This window comes from Nannobrachium achirus (genome assembly GCF_963921795.1).
Source record: "Nannobrachium achirus genome assembly, chromosome: 24".
Taxonomy (NCBI): domain Eukaryota; kingdom Metazoa; phylum Chordata; class Actinopteri; order Myctophiformes; family Myctophidae; genus Nannobrachium; species Nannobrachium achirus.
In genome coordinates this window covers 16887663-16908204 of record NC_137831.1, presented here as the reverse complement: position 1 = coordinate 16908204, position 20542 = coordinate 16887663, and the positions used below count along the sequence as shown (strand labels likewise).

The window sequence follows — 20542 nt, the reverse complement described above, 5'->3', positions numbered from 1 at the left end:
TTGTCTCAGGGGTGAAATCTCCCCTTCAACCTTTTAACTGAAGTTATGGATTGTAAGTCCAGATATCTTGGACTAGTCCATTCAGACAGGATTGATCATGCTTCACTTGACATCATAATATATAATATAAATGGAAAAACTGAATTCATTTCCCATTGGATTCCATGACTCGTGTCAGTGTAACCACACTTGCACACACTTTTTTAAAATTATGATATTGTTTCCTTGTGAATGAAGTTAGGCGTCTAATTAACCTTTTGACTTGACAAAAATAAAAACATGAACCCTTGCATCCCTGTATCTGAGCCTTTCATATTGTTATAATAAGAGGCAAACAATTTGCAACAAAGACAGATCTACAAGCTCACTGTGAGGTCTTGTCTGTTTGGAGGTGGCACAAAATCACAACTTGTCTGCTAGTATATGTTCTGTCTGCCAGCGATATGATATCAGTCCAACATTTCACACAGAAACTTTTATCCTGTAACCTTTAATTAACATGTCTAACTCCCACACGTATAACATCATTGTGAATCACAGCAAAAACATTGTTCAAAATGTTTCCAAAAGTTTCAAAATTGAAGGGAAAAGGGCGAATCTACGCATTGATTTGTGACACGTTGTGAGCTTGTAGATCTGTTATTTTCCCTATTTGTCTTACAAGAAGTAGGGTTTTAAGCGGAGGGCTGGCAGCAGGGAGTGGGCTCATCCCTAGTGCTTTCTGACAGTCCGTAATTGAAGCCCAGATTCCACAGCCAGCCATTTGGTGACTCATCACACAGACACAGACCAACGTGACACATCAGTCACACAGCTCTATCTTTCTTATCATTTTTATTTCAGCTATCATTCAGCAGACATGCCCTACAAGTAATCATGAACGATAAATGCACAAAGATCTCTGCATGGCATGCCTGCGTGTGTAACATGTCCATACTGTATTCAGTGCCAATGACGTCTCTTGACGTCTTTTTTTCAATGGGCCTCAGTGCCAATTACGTCTTTGACGTCTTTTGTGTTTTTTGTATGGGGGAAAAAAAAAAACATTTTTTTTTTTTTTTTTTTTTTTAAAGATGTCAAAATGACCTGAGATCAGAGAGATGGTTTTCTCTGTTTGTGTGTTGGCTCCCTCGTTTAGCTGATTGAGAAAATGTGTGTCCATTCTAGTGGATGGACACATGTTTTCATTCAAACAGCTCTATCTCTGGAACCATTTGTCTGATTGACAAAATTCTTTTTGCCACTGAATCACAACAACTGTGTCTGTTTCTGTGTGAAAAAAAACATTTTTTTTCATTGCATAGTAAAGAAAAACATACAAAATCGTGGCACATCTACCTTGGAGCCATTTTGGCACTTGGCATTGTTAAGAACCCGTCCGACCGATCGACATAAAGCTCGATCAGCACGCGTTTCACAGATGACCTAAGGGAGTGCGGTGCCCGTTGTAACGTCGGTCGGATCAGTGGTACTCCTAAAATATCTATAAACCTCTACAAATCCCCATGGAGTGATCCCATGATGTCATCGATATGACATCATAGACTGGCCTCCAAGTATCATGATAATGGGTACTGTTACGATAGAGTACAATGACAACGGGTACTATGGGTAAAACGTTATCATTGTGCAGGTGCGGGTCAAATAACATCAGAAACGTAAATTGCTTTGCGAAGTGTTGTATTTATCTGTGGAACCGAGTCAGTCAAACGAAATGCAATGCCTCAACTCAATTCCAAGTGGCTACTTGTCAGGGTGGGGGGTCCCCCAGTTCAAATATGGTTATTTTGGGGGGACACGGCCTGAAAAGGTTGAGAACCACTATTGTAGTACACTGAAACCCCCTCCTCCTGCTCACTCAACCACCGTAACTGTAGTCTAAAATACCTCTCTATTGGACACGATAAAAGCGAACGTGTGCATATTTCCTATACTGTATATACACAGCTTTATCTCACGCTGGGCGTGCCTCCTCTCGTCTGCTCGCTCTTGGCCCACGAGGTCTGACCAAAATGAGTGGTTCCTTCTTTTGGGCCGTCGCATCCATCCACCAGGCCACATCATTATAGGCCTCCAGAACCCCTTCATTTCTGCCTCGACCTCGCACCGAAAATAGCACCCGTCCAGCCCAGTCCACTTTAGCACGGCCGCTTGAAGCAGACTGTCCTGGGAGGAATGTCATTTTTAATTCAGGTCCATATCGTCACTGTCAGGCAGAAACCTTGTATCTCCAAGTTTCAAATTTGTACGTTTTTTTCATAAAGTAAAGCCCTGCTTCATCATACAAGAACGTCGCACAAAAGTAGTGAAAATAGCAGATCGACAAGCACAAAACGCCTCGCATTTTTAAAATGATAAATACAAAACGAATGGTTTTGGACATACAAGGTTTCCACCTGACAACGATGACATTCCCTCTCTCTCTCTGGGGCATGATTTCTTTCCCCACATTTCTTCTTGTCTTTTTTCAGACAAAAAAAAAAGAACACTTTTTTCTGTTCCTTCTGTCTTTTATGTTCCCCCTGCTGTAGTACCTCTTTCTATCCTTCTCTTTTCCTTTTTGTGCTGTTTTGCTTAGTCTGTCAAGTTGCTTGTTTGGCTGTTTACCCATGATGTAGCAGCCTACAGTATATTTTCCTATGCACTAAAATCAATACACAACTGTTCAAAAATAAATCTATAAAATAACACGAGTTAGAGGTGTGATAAGTTAGACTTTTTGGGTGTGATCTTTCACTGTTATTTTTAGCTCTCCCACTCTCAAACCACAAGGCCTACGTGGTCCAACGTCTGTCTGGGTGGCATGGTAAGAATAAAGCATAAGCAGAAACATGGGTTACGTTGAGGATGAGAGACTTTCTCCACCACATCTTTGACAAACACGGAACTGTCATAAAAAAGGTCTAACAATAGAAAGGTAAAAACAACACGAGAGAGGAAAAAATATCTTCCTTCAAGAGGAAGAGTGAAATTATGTGTTCAATGAAGGTTTTCTCCCTAAAAAGACCAAAATAACATTCAAACAACTTTTCACGGGGTGGTTTCCGGTTTCCGGTATATAGCCTATAGTAGGCTATTTTATACTTTGTTATGTAGCGCACCCCTGATCGCAGAAAGGTTATAAGAAAGAAGCCAAAAGATGACCACAGTAGTGCTGCAGACAACAGTTGTTGTCACCTGAATATTGTGTCATGCTGTTGCGTCACTCACGCATGACAAAAACTATGATTTGATAATTCAACATGGTTGTCAAATGATAGTGAACTTGATTGGTTGGAATATGTCCCCAGATTTGTAATGCATGTCAGCTCCCCAATGTCTATTACAGCCAGGGGTCTTCAACAGGGGGTCCGGGACCCCTAGGGGGTCCTCATAGTTACTACAGGGGGTCCTTCAAATATTTGTTTGATAGATACTTTTTTTCTCTTTTTGTATCAACCACTTGAACCCTAGTGTCCATATTCCTGAGAACTTTAGCCAAAAATAGCCGATCTACAAGCTTGTAGATCGGCTATTTTCGTCAAAGAGGTTTGGTGTAGAGGGCAAAAAGAGCCGACTAAGCACAGAATGAAAGGTCAAGTTGTATTGACGGTTCAAGTGGTTAAATATCTGAAAACACAAAGGGACATGAATCCAAAATACACTGATGATTGTGCTGCCAAACAAAGAAACTATATGGAATCTATGAACAGGTTGTGGGGGTCCCTGCTTCATCTTTCTCTCAACTAAGGGGTCCTTGGCCTGAAAACGTTAAAAACCCTTGGTCTATTATATACATGTATCTTATATGACCCCAGGGAGATTAGTTGCTCTGGTGTCAGCTAATGGGGATCCATTAAATAAACAGTAATCAAATAGTAATGCTGAGAAACACATCATCTGTACCACTAGAGGGCAGCACGCACACAGTCTATACCTTGTGTGACCATAATTATTGTGGATTTTCTTGCCAGTAAATTCAAGCATCCTCACTTTTAATCTACACAACAGTGTGGATTGTTATAATTTGTTATAATTGTTCAGGTGATCACGCATTCATGTCAAAGTCGATATAAACTGTGGAGGCCTTTTTTTAGGCTTACAAAAGGACCACAATGCAAAATGTCATTGTGCATTCTTTTGGTTTAAATCCTTTTGGTAGACCTTGTATCTGGACTCTACTGTCCTGTACTTTTTCCTATGCAAACTTCTAATGAAGCATTCAGCTGGCCTTATGTGATGACCTCTCATTTACAGTAGCCTACAGTATATGGCACATACTGTATAGTTAAAGGCTAACGTAGCCAACGTGTAATCCATACAGTCAGTGACTACATTACATACTGTAAAGAAACCAGAAAAAAGGGAGAAAAAACAGAAGAAGAAAAAAAAAAACATATTGTGGAAACCAAAGAATTGTATACACCCAGACCCAGGCCCAGGTGTCTTCAACAGGGGGTCTAGGATCCCTAGGGGGTCCTCAGAGTTACTACACGGGGGGCCACCAAATCCTTATACCTATTCTGAGTAGAACATTAGCCAAACATAGCAGATATACAAGCTTGCAAGCTTGTAGAACGGCTATCTTTTTGGTAAAGAGGTTTGGTGTAGAGGGGGAAAAAAGAGCAGTCCTATGTATTGACGGTTTGAGTGGTTAAACGTCTGAAAATACATGTTAATCCAACATACAGTGCTGTCACACGTGTATGAATCTGCCTAAGATATCAAGAACATTTTAAATCGGCAACACACTTGTTATACAATATGTATCTTTCTCAGCTAAAGGGTCCTTGGGCCTGAAAACCTTAAAGATCCCTACACAGTTTTCCATGGCAAGAAGAAATACAGAACAACCTGAAACGTTGCATCCCTATTCTGAGGAGAGCTTGTAGATCGGCTACTTTTAGCAAATTGGTTTGGTGTAGAGGTAAAAAAAAAAAAAAAAAAAGAGTAGACCATGTACAGAGTGAAAGGTCAAATAGGCCTAAGGTACTGAATCAACAATTTAAGTGGTTAAACGTCTGGGGGGGGGGGGGGGGGGGGGGGGGAGAATACATTAACATGAATCCAACATAGACTGATGACAGTGCTGTCAAACCAGCCTAAGTATCCATCTGTGAAATCCATGAAAATCTGCAGCACAATTTCATACAAAATCCAGAGGTGATCCCTGCTTTAAGACCCCTGCCTGCTGTCATAATGCACTCTGCGGAGAGAGTTCAGTTGGCTCACCTTTCTCGGTGACATCTTGGCAGGTCACCACCTGAGCCAGGGCGACGAGGGCCACACAGACGATAATCCTAGAGCGCATGATGATGGCGGAGGGGCCCGTCACGTCTGCCTGCCAGACAGGCAGGAGGCTCCTCATGCACTTTACACACACACACACACACACACCACACACACACAGGGGCAGAGAGGTGGACGAGAGAGAGAGCGAGCGAGCGTGCACGGCCTCAAGACTTAGACATCCAGATCTGAGAAAGAATCTCCAAAAGGAAGAAGGAAAAAAATGAAATCCCAGGGAGGAAACGGCGCAGGTCTCCTGGATGAGTGATTACACACTGTTGCACACTACTGTCTCCTCTCTCTCTGCCCTTCTTTGCGCTCTCTCTCTCTCTCTCTCTCTCTCTCTCTCTCTCTCTCTCTCTCTCTGTCTCTCTCTCTCACACACTCACTCACTTTCTGCCTCTCTCCATCCAAGAGTCTCTCTCTCTTGCTCCCTCCCCCAGTCTGTCTACCCCCCACCCCCCTCTCTCTCTTTCTACATCCAAGTCTGTCTATATGTCTCTCTGCCTTCTTCTCTCAACTTTCTGGCCTCCCTCCTCCAGGGCCAGCCTCCCCAGAGAGAGAGAGAGAGAGAGAGAGAGAGAGAGAGAGAGAGAGAGAGAGAGAGAGAGAGAGAGAGAGAGAGAGAGGGAGGCTGAGAGCTACTGATTACAGACTGCCATACTTCAGTACAGAACATGAAAGATTGTGGATCAGACATCAGAACTGTGCAATGTAGAACTACTCGGTTACAAATCAACAATTCAAAATTACAGTACAAAAGTATTGCCATCAAAATACACTTAAAGTGCCAAAAGCAAAGGTACTGAATATACAGAATGTCCTATTTCAATTTTTCAAATGAATACAACATTCTTTTTGAAAAATAGCAGATCTTCAAGCTCACAATTGTGAACTTGTAGATCGGCTATTTTCAAATGGCCGAATGTAGCCTATAGCTGAAGTGGTTAATGTATGTTTTGTAATAATAATCAAAATCTACTAAGTAACTAGTAACTAAAGTTTTCAAATAAAAGTAGTGGATTAAAGGTAGAACATTTGCCTCTGAGATAGAGATGTGCCGATTGATCAGTGAGTGATCGCGATTGGCCGATAATGCCTCTATCGGCTTTGATCGGTATCGGCTTTGCATCTATCGACTTTGCCGATCTACAAGCTAGATCAGCTATTTTCACAATATTTATCTGTGGGACTGAATGTAACCTCAGCTTCAACTCCTACAAGTTGAATTGGATACTAAAGGCCCTCAGCCTGCAATCTCCTAATGTTTATACTTAATATACAATGTCAATGTCTTTTAAGAAGAATCATTAAATATAGCCTATAAATGCTGCTACAGTAACACAATAAATAGAAGAATTTACGCTGTGATCGGGAATATCGGTGTCGGCAGATACTGATTCCAGTTGATTGGTGATCGGTATCATTTCTCTCCAAAAGCCCTTGAATTTGATTGAAAATGATTAAGGATTACTGTGATTATGGTACGCTTAAGTTTCATATCATATTCTTGGTGGGAGCCAGACAGAAGCCCCCCATCATTATCAACAATAGCAATAACAACAACGAAAACAACAAACAACAACAACAACAACAGCAAGCACATGCACGGAAGGGTCTGACTTGTCACTCGCCACAACATCACCAGAGAGTTCATGAACCACTTCCTCTTGTCCTGTACCTGTGTTCCTGGCTGCAAAAACACTTGACCTACATCTGTATATAGCCTCACAGGCTCCAGCATGCAGCAGTGGTGGAAAAAGTACTCAAATGTTTTACTTAAGTACAGTATGCATCAATACTGTAATATACTGTACTGTAGAAATACTCTGTTACAAGTAAAAGTCCAGAATAGAAAATGTACTTGAGTAAAAGTACAAAAGTGTTGGGTATCAAAATGTACTTCAAGTAAAGGTAGGCCTACTTCATTAAGCAGAATGCAACAAAATATCCATATAAGGGCATTCCCATATGGACATATAGTGATGACATCAGGGATCTCCACATACAGACATATCCATACATGGACATAAAAGGGACAAGGAGGGATCTCCATATATGCGCAGCATACATATAACTAAACTAACGTTTCCCAAATATGGAGATGACGGACATTATAGAGGACATCATTTGAGATCATTGACACAGTATGTTCATATATGGGCATTCCAAGATATGGGCTTAATGGGCTTAATATTGCTTAATATTGATGACACCAGGGATCTCCATATATGGGTATAAAAGGGACATGGACTGAAACAGAGATCCCAATATATGGCCATTAATTTATTAGCCTACTCAGGAACATAAGTCAGGAACAATGGAAGTTCAAGTTGTGACCACCTGGTTTTGTAAGAATGTCTGTGTCCACTTTATGCCCATATATGGAGATGTGTGTATCTGTCTGCCTGCATCCCTTTTATACCCATATATGGAGATCCCTGATGTCATCAGTAAATGCCCATATATGGGTATACCCATATATGGGTATACCCATATATGGGTATATCTGTCGGATTGGTGGTTCTGGACAACTGGATCTTCATACTGTATGCCTTTAATATGGGCATATCCATATTGGTCGGATTCGTCAACAATGCAAACATGGAATCCTCCACCACCCGATTATGCACTGCCCGTTGTACCCGTTGTTCTGTTGTATGCATCTGTCTGTCTGTGTCCCTTTAATGCCCATATATGGAGATCTCTGTATCTGCCTGTGTGCCAGTGTAACCTTTTGAGCACTGCTAACCACTCCTACATCTGGCTTTATGTGGCATCGGCCAAGCTTTGCGGCACGCTTCATGAAATGAACAGATACAGAGATGGAAAAAAAATAATAATAATCTGGATTCTAATTCAAAAATAGCCAAAAAATAATTCAGGATTCCAATGCTAAAATTGTAAAAATAGCAGATCTACAAGCTCAAAACGAGCTCAAAAAGAGTTTCCGGAGTTCATCATCATCACCTGGATTGGTCGTAAATCTTCTGTTTTTGACTGTGATTCATGAAAGCTGGTGGTTATCCTGTGCGTTTTACTTTTTCTATAGGCAACACACTATTCTCGGTCCAAACCTGTTTGCCAGCAAAGTGAACTTGCTTTTTGTTAACCTTTGCACAACAGATAAGTGAAGCTTTTGGTCATGCTTCACTTGACATCACAATATATAATACCAGTAACACGCCTAAGGGCGAAAAGCGACCACACCCGGGGGGGATGTCTTGTCCATCTGGCCAGTGATGTATATCGGACCATATTAATGTTGATGACATCAGGGATCTCCATATATGGGCATAAAAGGGCTTCTGGGGAATACCCATATATGGACTTTTACATATATGAGATCCAGGCAATGGTAGTCAGGTCCACATAGGGATCTCCATATATGGGCATAAAAGGGATTTGGTCCCTTGGCATCGCAGGGATCTCCATATATGGGCATAAAAGGGATTTGTTCCCCTGACATCACAGTGATGTCAGAGCGTGAGAGTCAATCAACAAAAAAGACAAGCCCATATATGGAGATCTCCATATCTCCATATATGGGCATAAAAGGGATTTGGTTCCCCTGGCATCAAAAGGATCTCCATATATGGGCATAAAAGGGATTGGTTCCCCTGGCATCACAGAGATCTCCATACTGCATCTCCATATATGGGCATAAAAGAGATTTGGTTCCCCTGGCATCACAAGGATCTCCATATGTGGGCATAAAAGGGATTTGGTTCCCCTGACATCACAGTGATGTCAAAGCATGATGTCAGAGCGCGAGAGTCAATCAACAAAAAAGACAGGCGTTTCCCGTACAGGCACGGACAAGATGTGACGGTTTTGATACCAGTAAGAAAAAAGCGACCTTGCCATGTCTTGACCATCTGGCCAAAGTGATTTGGTTCCCCTGGCATCACAGGGATCTCCATATATGGGCATAAAAGGGATTTGGTTCCCTGGCATCACAGGGATCTCCATATCTCTATATATGGGCATAAAAAGGGATTTGGTTCCCCTGGCATCACAGGGATATCCATATATGGCAAAAAAAGGATTTGGTTCCCATGACGTCAGCGATGTCAGAGTGAGAGTGAGTCAATCAACAAAAAAGACAAGTGTTACCCATACATACAAACAGACAGACAGACAGACAGACAGACAGACAGACAGACAGACAGACAGACAGACAGACAGACAGACAGACAGACAGACAGACAGACAGACAGACAGACAGACAGACAGACAGACAGACAGACATATACGGTCAATATGTGACGGTTCTGATAAACTGCGACCTATGGTCCCAACTAAATGAAGTGATGGTAGTCAGCTGCACATAGGTATTTCCATATATGGGCATAAAAGGGATTTGGTTCCCTGGCATCACAGGAATCTCCATATAAGGGCATAAAAGGGATTTCCCCTGACATCAGATCACAGTGATGTCAGAGCGTGAGAGAGTCAATCAACAAAAAAGACAAGTGTTACGGGTGACATCGAGTACCGGTTCTATTCTGGGTTGTCAGTGATGTGATATTAATGATGATATTAATGCTCTACTCATTATTGTTCAATGATTGTGTGCACATCAAGGCAGGTATCAAGCAAAAAGTTTAAACGTCCACTCCTCATTGGGCATGTCCATATTTGGGCATAATACAGGCACTCGATCCATATATGGGCATGACAATTTTTGCCTAACAATGTCGCTGGGGATCTCCATAATATGGAGATGCCCATAATATTATTATGGGCATGTGACATCATTCACAACAGAAACGGTTGCCTAACAACATTGTGTTGACATCAGATCTTCATATACAGCCATAGAGCACGATGGGTCCATGGCAGGTGATGTCACGCCACATCACAAATGAGCACGATTGGTCCATGGCAGGTGATGTCACGCCACATCACAAATGAGCACGATGGGTCCATGGCAGCATTGGCAGGTGATGTCACGCCACATCACAAATTACCTGTATAAATAGCAGCCCCCAGACATCACAACTTACATAACCGCAAACCGACAGGTGATACCACAAGAACTTCTAGCAGTGTTGAACAACAAACAGAATACTCAAACACGAAATGGACAGTCTAGCCTCTTATTATAACTCTATGAGTCTAGCAGAGAAAGTCTATGGTGGCTGCGAAGGGTCAGGCTCCATGTATGTGAAGCTCATCGCTTCGGACGGCCACGAGTTAATCATTAAACGAGAACTCGCATTGGAATCCAAGATCATTGAGAGCATGCTGGGTTACCCGTGCTACACGGAGCCTGATGAAACCGAAGCGGTGGCGATCCTCCGGGACATCCCCTCTAGAGACCTGGTTAACGTCTGCAAGTACCTGTTCTACAAGAACGCCTACACCAGCCAGATGGATGACGTTCCGGAATTTGTAATCGCAGAGTGCGATGCGAAATCATTGCTCTTGGCTGCGAACTTCTTGGATGTTTAAAAAAAGAAAAGATACAAAGAGATGAACATCGAAAGGACTGTTACCCCAGAAACATCGCCTCAAATCTAAAAAGGTTTGTTTGGTGAAACAATATAATAAAAAATTAAATAAAGACCTAAGGGGGAGAAAGAAAGACAAAAACAAACAAAAATGTACTTGCATAACTGCTGCTGACACCACAGTCAAAAAGGGAGCATGGGACTGTTGGAGAACAAAGCCTTATTTATGCTCCCCTAAATAGCCAGCTGATATACAAATTCACAACGAGTCACAGATGTGATATGTTATGAGCTTGTATATCCGCTATATACCTTGCAAAAGTACTGAAAAAAAAAAAAAAAACATATCCCCTTGGTCTGGATACTTTTGCAAGGTGTATGCCTCTCAAAATCCAACCCTACGTCCTCGTCGTGAGAGGTGGAAGCAGCTAAAGCTGACTAAGAGGGCTCTGGTAATTTTCATAGCTTTTTGCGAACGAAGGTTGCGGTATAGCATGAGAAATGTCGCAGCTTGTCCGTCCGTACCGGAAGTGCGCTCTGTGCGTACAGGAAGTGTTGTCACGTGACATCACCTCATCAATGTCACTGTGACATCACAGCCTGTGATGTCACAGTGACATTGATGAGGTGATGTCACGTGATGTCAGGTGATGTCACGTGTAGGTGATGTCACCTTTCATATCACCTGTGATTCACAGGTCGTATGTAAAAGTCCATATAGGCCTATGGGTATCCCTTTTATGCCCATATATGAAGAACCCTGATGTCATCGATATATATCACTGGCCAGATGGCAAAGTCATGGCCCATATCTGTGTGGCTGGTTCAGATAGGGATCTCCATGTATGGGCATAAAATATATTGTATGTACGGTATATGGATACATATTATTATTAATAAAGGATAAAATAAAATAAACCATCCATAAATGGTCATCCCTGAAACAAAATCCCTTTTATGCCCATATATGGAGATTTCTGATGTCATCAATCCCAGGCCCTAACTGGCCCAAGATCCTGCTTTACTATGATTTACACCCTATACAGTACCTTCCCCGTTAATATTAAGTCCATATATGTATATGGAATATATTAATAAAGGATAAAATAAATAAAATGTCCATATACAGTCTGGGAATTCCCAGATGATGCCCTGTTAGGGCACCCCCTTATGCCCATATATGGAGATCAAACCCAGGCCCTAACTTGTCAAGGCCCTGCATGCTTGGCTTTACTAATTAACATACGTTTTATGCCCATATATGGAGATCCCTGTCCCAATGTCATCAATATTAAGGACATATCTGGGAGCGCCCATATTTGGTAATGCCCATATGGGCGTGTTTTGACATAACATTGTTGACATAACTATTGTTGACATGCGACCTCGCCCTATGTTGCCCTGAGGCGTCTTACCAGTACTATAATTACTACTGTATATCTCAATGGCAAGTATTGTACTTTTACCGTCCCAAGACTCAGGAAGGGACAACTAACCTCGCGTCACCAGACTTTAATAATTATAAGTGCTTGTCAGCCCTCACAACTACGTTGCACTGCAGATCCGACTGATATGCCCATATATGGAGATCTCTGTATATGTCAGTCCTACTCCCATTTATGTCCATATTTGCCTACCTGTAAGAGCAAGTTGAGACATGTTGTTCATAGTTTGACGACGTCACTGCAGGGCGTCAACGCCAAGGTTGCCACAGTTAAGTAGGTCTTTACACACCAGGGCCGAATTTCTGTGTCAGTCCTTGCCCCTTTTATGTCCATATATGGAGATCCCTGATGTCATCAATATTATAAGCCCATATCTTGGAATGTCATATATGAACGTACTGTGTCAGTCTCATGTGGTCTGACTACGTCGGTCTATGGTCTGGTCTATGATGTCAGTCATCTCCATTTATGGGAAAAGTTTAATTTTTGCATTTTCCCATTGAAGTCAATGGAGAAAATTAATTCACTAATAAATTAATATAAATTAGAGCTGCTCTCTGTCGAGGTGCCAACTTGCGTCCTGTGTACAAGTTATGGCCTACTTGCAGTCTCCCTGGGTGCCAGAGCAGAACCTCTGCCCAATTTTGGACAGGTTTGATCCCAATTTGACGCAAATCGGGATCTCTATAGAGCATCGCAACGGAAGTGGTTTACTGGTGCCACTTAAAAATCGTCATTCATTTTCCCCATAGACTTTTACAAAACTATTCATAACAATTATGTTAAGCCTTTGTTTTGAACATTAGAAAAAATTAGAGAACATTTTGAAAATCGCTAAACAAAGGGTAGTTGTTATTAAATGTAGTATATCAAATAATTTAATATTAAAATATATTTTCACATAGGATCAAATAAGGTTTTATGGTCATGATTCACTGCCATCCTGGATGGCTTGGTTCTAGGCTTAACATAATTATTATAAATATTTTTGTAAAAGTCTATGGGGAAAATGAATGACGATTTTTAAGTGGCACCAGTAAACCACTTCCGCTGCGATGCTCTATAGTCATGTGATCAAGACAGATATCCTTTCTTTTTCATGTTCCATCCTGATTGTTGGCTAAGATTGATATCTAAAGTTTGCAGGAGTGGCACGTTTTTGAACAACAAAAAGAAGATAAATCATGAACGCAGCGTCCGATTGCCGTAAGGCTGTTCACTCACATTTCTACTAGGCTGGGGAAGAAATGCCAGTGGAAAATGTCCAAATGCCTCATGGTGGCTCAATTGACCATATTCACACAGCGGCCATCTTGCTATTAAAGTTAATACAATGCCACCCCCAGTCGCCACCCCAGTTGCCACCGGGTTTCAATGCGAATTTCAAACATGGCCGCCAGGTGAATAAGGATAATAACAGGCCGAGGCAGGTCTTGACCTATCTGCGCCGATCTGTGTAAAACTGTGTATGCAAAGTGCACACTCCCTAGAACCCAAGTAAAAACGTCTGGCATGCATTTTATAACCAGGGGGTAGATTTAAAAATATATACATATTAGTCCTTCAGATTTTAACTAAATATCACACAAATCGGTACACATGAACTTTTTGGTCATGTGATGAACAACTACTGCCATATTGGGCAATGCTGGTGACGTCACACAAATTACACATATAAGACATGAAATTTACATGTATAAAGACTGATGACCAGAACAGATTTATCTGTCTTCCAGGATCTTACCACTGAGACGGGCTGTGGTCTCACTTCACACGTTTATCCATCAACCGGAGCTAATAATGCGCCAAATGGAGCTTTACGGTATGCACACGGGAGAAGATGCAACTCCAGCGGAGCAACTCCTGGAGGTGATGGAAGGCCAAGTCGCGCGCTCCAATCAACTGGAGATCTATGGGCTGCAAGACCAGACGGGACTCGTTGCGCTCCTCCTCGAAAACGCCACGTCTCCCTTGCGAGGCGTCGCCTCTGCCCTCGGGCTCCTCCTCGCGCACATGGTGTTCGCCTTTCAGTTTGTGATCTTCGTGGCGGGCGCCTACTGCCTGGTCGTGGGCATCGTCCTCCATCAGGTCCGGGACGCGTCTTCAGAGGCCAAGCAGCTCCTGGGTGTCAAGTACCTGCTGATGACGTTGGGGTTGCTCCTGACCATTCTTGGTGATTGTGGTGGTTGGTGGTTGGTGTTAAATGTTTTTTGGTATTTACTTTTCATGGCTTGTGCCAAGGCGTGTGCTGACAATTACCTGGCTGTCTTCCATGCAATCACCTGGCTTTTAACCTGCACTAACACAGGCTAGCCTCGCGTAGCCAGGCTTACTCATCTGCGAAGAGAAAAGCCTGCTGACAATGTCAGGCAGAGACTGTTCAACTTCACCGGCAGACTACAACGCATGATGTAACTTCCGTTAAATACAGCACTTCCGCCACTTCCGCTAGAACCAACCGGAAGTCATATTGTGGCCAAGGTGAGCACAGGCTGATTTTGGTCTAGAGGGGTGGGATTCAAATGCTTCTGAAAACATTTCATTGGATCCTATTGGTTCACAGATCTGCGCATCCGCCCCATGCCCCGCTCCCCATAGCACACTGCTTAGAGCCCAGACGTCACAACATCTGGAGCTACGCCCCCTGCACTCTGATTGGGGAAATGGACTCCCACTTCCTATGCCAGAGGATTCAGCAACATATAGCCCAGGCTTTTCTTTTTGAGCCTCTGTGGAGGTGCCAACTTGCGCCATGTGCACAATTGGGCCAAGTATGGCCTACTTGGCCCAATTGGTGTAACAGAGCGGGTCCGCATCAATGTGCCGACGGGTCGCTATTACGACACTAAAACTAACCCTAACTCTACCCCTAAACTTAACCTCAGTAACCGTACCTCAGTAACTAACCTGCCGACGCTAGTGGGAACAGCGGCCCGGCGGGATAGTGAGCGGACCCCCAACAGAGCGCCCCATGGAGCGCTCACCACTGGCATCACCAGGAATGCTGGTCCCCCATTGTCTGTTAATGATGATCTTGCCAGAAATGCTGGTCCCTGATTGGGCTACGGGCTTAACCATGGGCAGAAACCGACATAAATACACAGCCGAACGCAGTACTTGCACGCTCTGCTGGCACAAGTAATAAAAGCCTGGGTACCGAGGCTATCTGGCTTTGTAACCTGGCTGTGACAGCACTCTGTGTAAAGCTCCAACCTGGATTGAAGACAGAGCCTGATGTTGCACACCATCAGGCTGGTAACAAGCATAGATCCTTGTACAAGGATGCTTGTACCTCAGTTGTGAATTAATTAAATACACTAAGTTTTGCGTTCAACTACTGCATCTGGGTTCTGACTGTCTTGGCAACCTTTTTGAGCAGTGCTCCTAAGGAGCTATAAGCTCCAACAGCTGTCTAGACACACCCAGACAGACAGACAGACAGACAGACAGAGACAGGCCTGAAGCATACAAATGTAATGTGAGTTCAGTAACTGAAGAAAATAAATCTAATCCGAAATCTAACCCTTCTGGCTCCATTTGGATACATTTGTACACTCATGCAGGGATTTTACACATACAGGTTGCAGCACTAAGCAGATAGTGGTGTAAAGTAAATAAATAGTACTCAAGTGCTGTATTTCGAGGAGTATTTCAATTTTTCAATAGTTGTGAGCTAATAGCTCACAATGCATCGCAACGCAACGCATTGTGGATCTGCTGTAGATCTGCTATTTTCAAAACAATCTTATACAATTTACACATTTGAAAACGTGTGAAGTGGGACAGTCTGCATAACATGTATAGTCAAGTAAAAATAAAGCTGAGGTTGGAAAAAATTGTGTTATTTAGTTTTTCAACTGATTCTGACAGGAAATTAGGTCTACTAGCCAGGAAAAAAAATCTACCATAATCTGCTCACTGCAAATACCCACAGTGGCCAAATCAAGTTGGGCTCCCATCGACTTTCTATACAGGAGGAAAATACCCAGAAAAAAAATCTGCTTTAAGTAGGATGTGAGGGGTCTAACTAGGGGTTTGTCATGATGCTGAATCCATTGCAAGCATTTTTGCACAAAAAACATTCATTGGCCCCAGAAAACGCCCACAAAACTGATGAAAAGTGATGACTCATCACTTTTCATCACTAAACCATCAATTTCTGGGGCCATTTTTAGCCCAATTATGGTAGATTTTTTATCCTGGCTAGTAGACCTAATTTCCTGTCAGAATCAGTTGAGAAACTAAATAACACAATTTTTTCCAACCTGAGTGGATTTTTTTCCTAGAATTACTAGACTAGTAGCCTACAGTCTACTTTTGGTACTTTAGGTACATTTTGATACCAATACTTTTGTACCAAAATAATCTGGGGACCCGACCCACAGGTTGAGAACCACTGTTCCATTCCAAATCACGTGCAGAGTCTGACTCTTCCTCTACGGTGACTTCCTCTGTCCGACCTCTCGTCCTTAATGCACAAAACATCCCAGAGAGAGTCTGTCCAGGCCAGATGGTTCTTCCAGAGCAACAGTGTGGTACAACAAAAATACAAGCTCCTGGAAAGCAACAAAAACACATGCTTGTCTTGTGATTCTTCTTGTAACTGTCAGACTGCAGTGTTCAACATATGCATCCAGTGGTTGCTACATCTTGTCTAGATGCAAGGTCATAATGTGAGGGTGGGATTTTAAACCTAGCACCTTCACTAACCAGTGGTGTAAAGTAACTATGAAACTAGGGTTTTAACTAGTGTTCAAATGTTTTCATTTATTGCTTTCTATCATTTTAGCCATTTTAATGTATTTTTGGACACATCTAAAAAGACATATTTAGCCACTTGTACGCATGCCCCCGCCCACTGAAATTAAAATCGCTAAAACGATAGAAAGAAGTAACTGAAAACATTTGAACATTCATCTTTTCTTTTCTCCAATCTAAGATATGAACCCTTGTAAAAAAAAAAAAGAAAGAAAAGAAAGGTTTCCTTTAAAGTTGTACTATGTAACTTTTTTTATAAAACAAATCTTAAAATTCTCCTAACTATTAAATCACAAAAGTTTTAGAAGATCCGCGCCGTGAATTTCAGCCTGTAAAGCCTTCTCTATATGTAAACTGAGATCCTTGCCGTGGACCGGATCTCGCGCGAAAATTGCGTCATCACACTACCGGCCAATCACAGCGAGGGTTATACAACTGCCGGCCAATCACAGCGCATCTTGAAGTGGGGTCGCTATGGCAGCCATATTTGTTGTCGCCCGTTTGTACCATCCCTTCTCTAGGTAATTTCGCCTACCAGGCAGGGTGAAGGAGTCCGTATCTCTGGAATTACTGAACGCACAGGAACAAGGGACCCCTTAAAAGATAGATCTCAGCGAGGTGGAGGCAGACGCGGGGGTCTGAAGGTACGAAAAACGGACGAAAGACGCGGACGCGACCGCGGTTTGCTATAGGGCTAATGACCACTAGTTGGGCAACTTACACAGTATGGCTTTAACTTATCCTCTAAGCTGTGAACAAGTATTTGTTAAAATATAGTGCTAACAGAGCGACACACAACGGCACACAATACAGCTGTTACTGTCAGGCAGAAAGCTTTATTTCCCTATTTCATCTTTTTATTAGACAAATTATTTATTAGTCATAAATAGATTCCCTATTTTATACTTTGTTGTGTGACATTGTCACAGCAAAAATAGCTGAACTACAAGCTCACAGTGCATGCAACATGTTGTGTGATACAGTAAGTGAACTAGTTTAGTTCATTTTATTGTTTGACTTTTTTTTGTGCGTTTGAATTTCTTTTGAAAATGTTCAGCTGTGGTACATACAAATAGAAAGTACTCATTATGCCGAAAGTCCTATTCCAAGTTTCCAAATATAGTATAACATTTGAAAATAACACATCTACAAGCTCACAATGCGTCACATCATGACACATTGTGAGCTTGTAGATCGGCTATTTTCAAATGGCGAAATACTAGTAGGGCTTATTAAGCGGTTAATGAGTTTCAAATGGTAACTAAAGTACAAATATTTGCCTCCGAGATGTAGTGGTTATAGAACTAAAAGTAGTCTATTGGCAATTGGAAATAAGGCTACTCAGGTTAGTTACTTTGCACCACTGACAAATGCATCAGGTCAATGAGTCTCTACATTTTCAGGCAGGCTGAGGTAGTAAAAATCTCTACTCCTTTCTTTGGTCAATATGGGGCCCTCTGGTGGTTGAACTAGTGTGTTTGAAAGGCCACAAAAAAGCCCTCCAGCCACATCATGTGTGAGAGAGAAACATCAACTGCCACCCCCCCGTCCAATATGAACCACCTGCTCATATGTGCTCTCTTCCTATGGGATCCACACCACTGATCTCCAAACACAGCCACATACGCCCCTAGAGTAGTGGTTCTCAAAATCTGGCCGCGACCCCCAACCCAAAATAATCATATTTTATCCCCCCACCCCAATCTGACAAGCACTTGGAATTGTAGGAGTTGGCATTGCATTTAGTTTGACTCTAACTGTTCCATTGTGAAAATAGCAGATCTACATGCACACAACGACTCGTGTCGCGAGGCGTTGTGAGCATGTAGATCTGCTATTTTCACAATTTCTGCCTTTAATATCCGACAATATGGCCAATATTATTTAGTTTATTTTAGAGGTATATTAAAAGGGTCTTAACTCTTATACTGCTTTGAACGTTCCTGTTCGCCCCAATTCTTGAGGTCGAGTAGGGCCAATACGGCCGTTCGTTCGTTTGATGTTTTTTATGGATTATGATAAAAGACGTCCTTGCGCAACTTTTGAATGCATAATTGGTCGTCGGTGTCGTTTTGAGGACAGCCGGAAACCGTTCATAAAAAAAAAAAGTAAACAGACTATCCTGGCTCCGCCTGCCCAGAGCGACTCTGCGCCTGCCTAGCTGCCAGGGGCGTCAATTGGGTATGGCAGGGGTATGCAGCTGCCATACCTTGACAGGGGGAAATAATAAAAATGTACTTTTCATCGTGCCTGTTGCTAAGGTATGGCAACATGACTGGTGTCTTCACCAGACACCAGTCATGTTGCCATACCTTAGCTTGTTCTGAACTGACGCCACTGCTAGCTGCTAGCAGCCTTGAGGGACTATATTGTTTTATGCATCGGGCTGTTAGTAGAGAAAGAGAGAGAGAAACGTTGGTAAAAGCGATCATTTTGTCGGAAATCAGTTGTTTTATAGTATTAGTAGTATAGTAATTGTAGTAGGTAGTAGTATTTAGCAGTACTAGAATATTGAGATGTATTAGGCCAACTCAGCCTCAACTTGCTGGTATCATTCCGCCGAAGTGCGACCCACCCCCCCTGGCCGAGTAGCAGCAGCCAGCAGCAGAGCAGATCCACGGATAGAAACAAACTTTGTTAGAATTAGGATTACAAACCTACCCGCGTTGGTGACTCAGGACCAGGCAGCGCCCACGAATGGTGGTGGTGGTCGTGATGATGATCATGATGATGATGATGATGAAGAAGAGAAAAAGATCACTGTAGCCGTTGGTATTGAAGATAAAAAGATTGAAGATGGTGCCAGTCGCGAAGAACCGGGGTCCAGAAGTGGATCAAGAGCCTCGTGATATTGTGGAAACCGATCCCGACGGAGCTCGACCCCCGTGTAGGATGGATCCCCCCGCCCGGGGGCTCACATCGCCGCAGCAGCAGAGACCCATGTACCGCCGCCACCGCCGCGAAGAGACAGACGAACTGGGCGATTTGGCCAATGAAGAATGGCTTCCGCGTAGAGACCCCTCGGAGAACAGAGGCCACGATTCTACTGTCCAAAGTAAGACTTCCAATCCAGTGCATGTATGTATTGTATAGTTGTATACTGTATATAGTTGTATACTGTGTGATAACAGAGCATCCGTGTGGAACTGGAAGCCTGGGATGGGGGGATGGTCAGTGATCAGTGAGATAGGGTAACGGTTTTCCATTGCGACGTGTTGCCACTCCGACATTGGGATCCGGTCTAGAGCCCGCCTACTGCATCCGGCTATTTACACGTACACATACATGCAAGAAATGTTTCCGTATCCGGACCGGATCAGTAACTTGATCCAAGCAGTTAGGATCCACGTGCTTGGTTTGTTTTTGTCGCTACTCAGGACACACGTGGAGTTCCTATCACGCGCGTGCACGTACCACGTGTAGTGTACGTGCACTGCACAGCCTACTAGGATTATTTGATGGGAATTTAGGATTTATTGGCTTAGTTTGTGTGTGCGTGCGTACGATGCGTGTGTGTGTGAGAGAGAGGGAGAGGTTTCTTTTTATCGTCATCATCATCATCATCATCAGTAGCTGATGATGTAGCTTTTCAGTTCAATTCAAAGGAGCTTTATT

General features: G+C 42.8%; 1 protein-coding gene across 1 annotated transcript; it reads left to right on the top strand.

Moving 5' to 3' along the window:
• Positions 1-10353: 10353 nt before the first annotated feature.
• On the top strand, positions 10354-10725 carry LOC308280103 (elongin-C-like; the record flags this gene model as incomplete). The annotated part of the gene is made up of 1 exon (XM_080720366.1): positions 10354-10725. The coding sequence occupies one exon, from the start codon at positions 10354-10356 to the stop codon at positions 10723-10725; it is 372 nt and encodes a 123-aa protein (XP_080576492.1).
• Positions 10726-20542: the final 9817 nt, after the last annotated feature.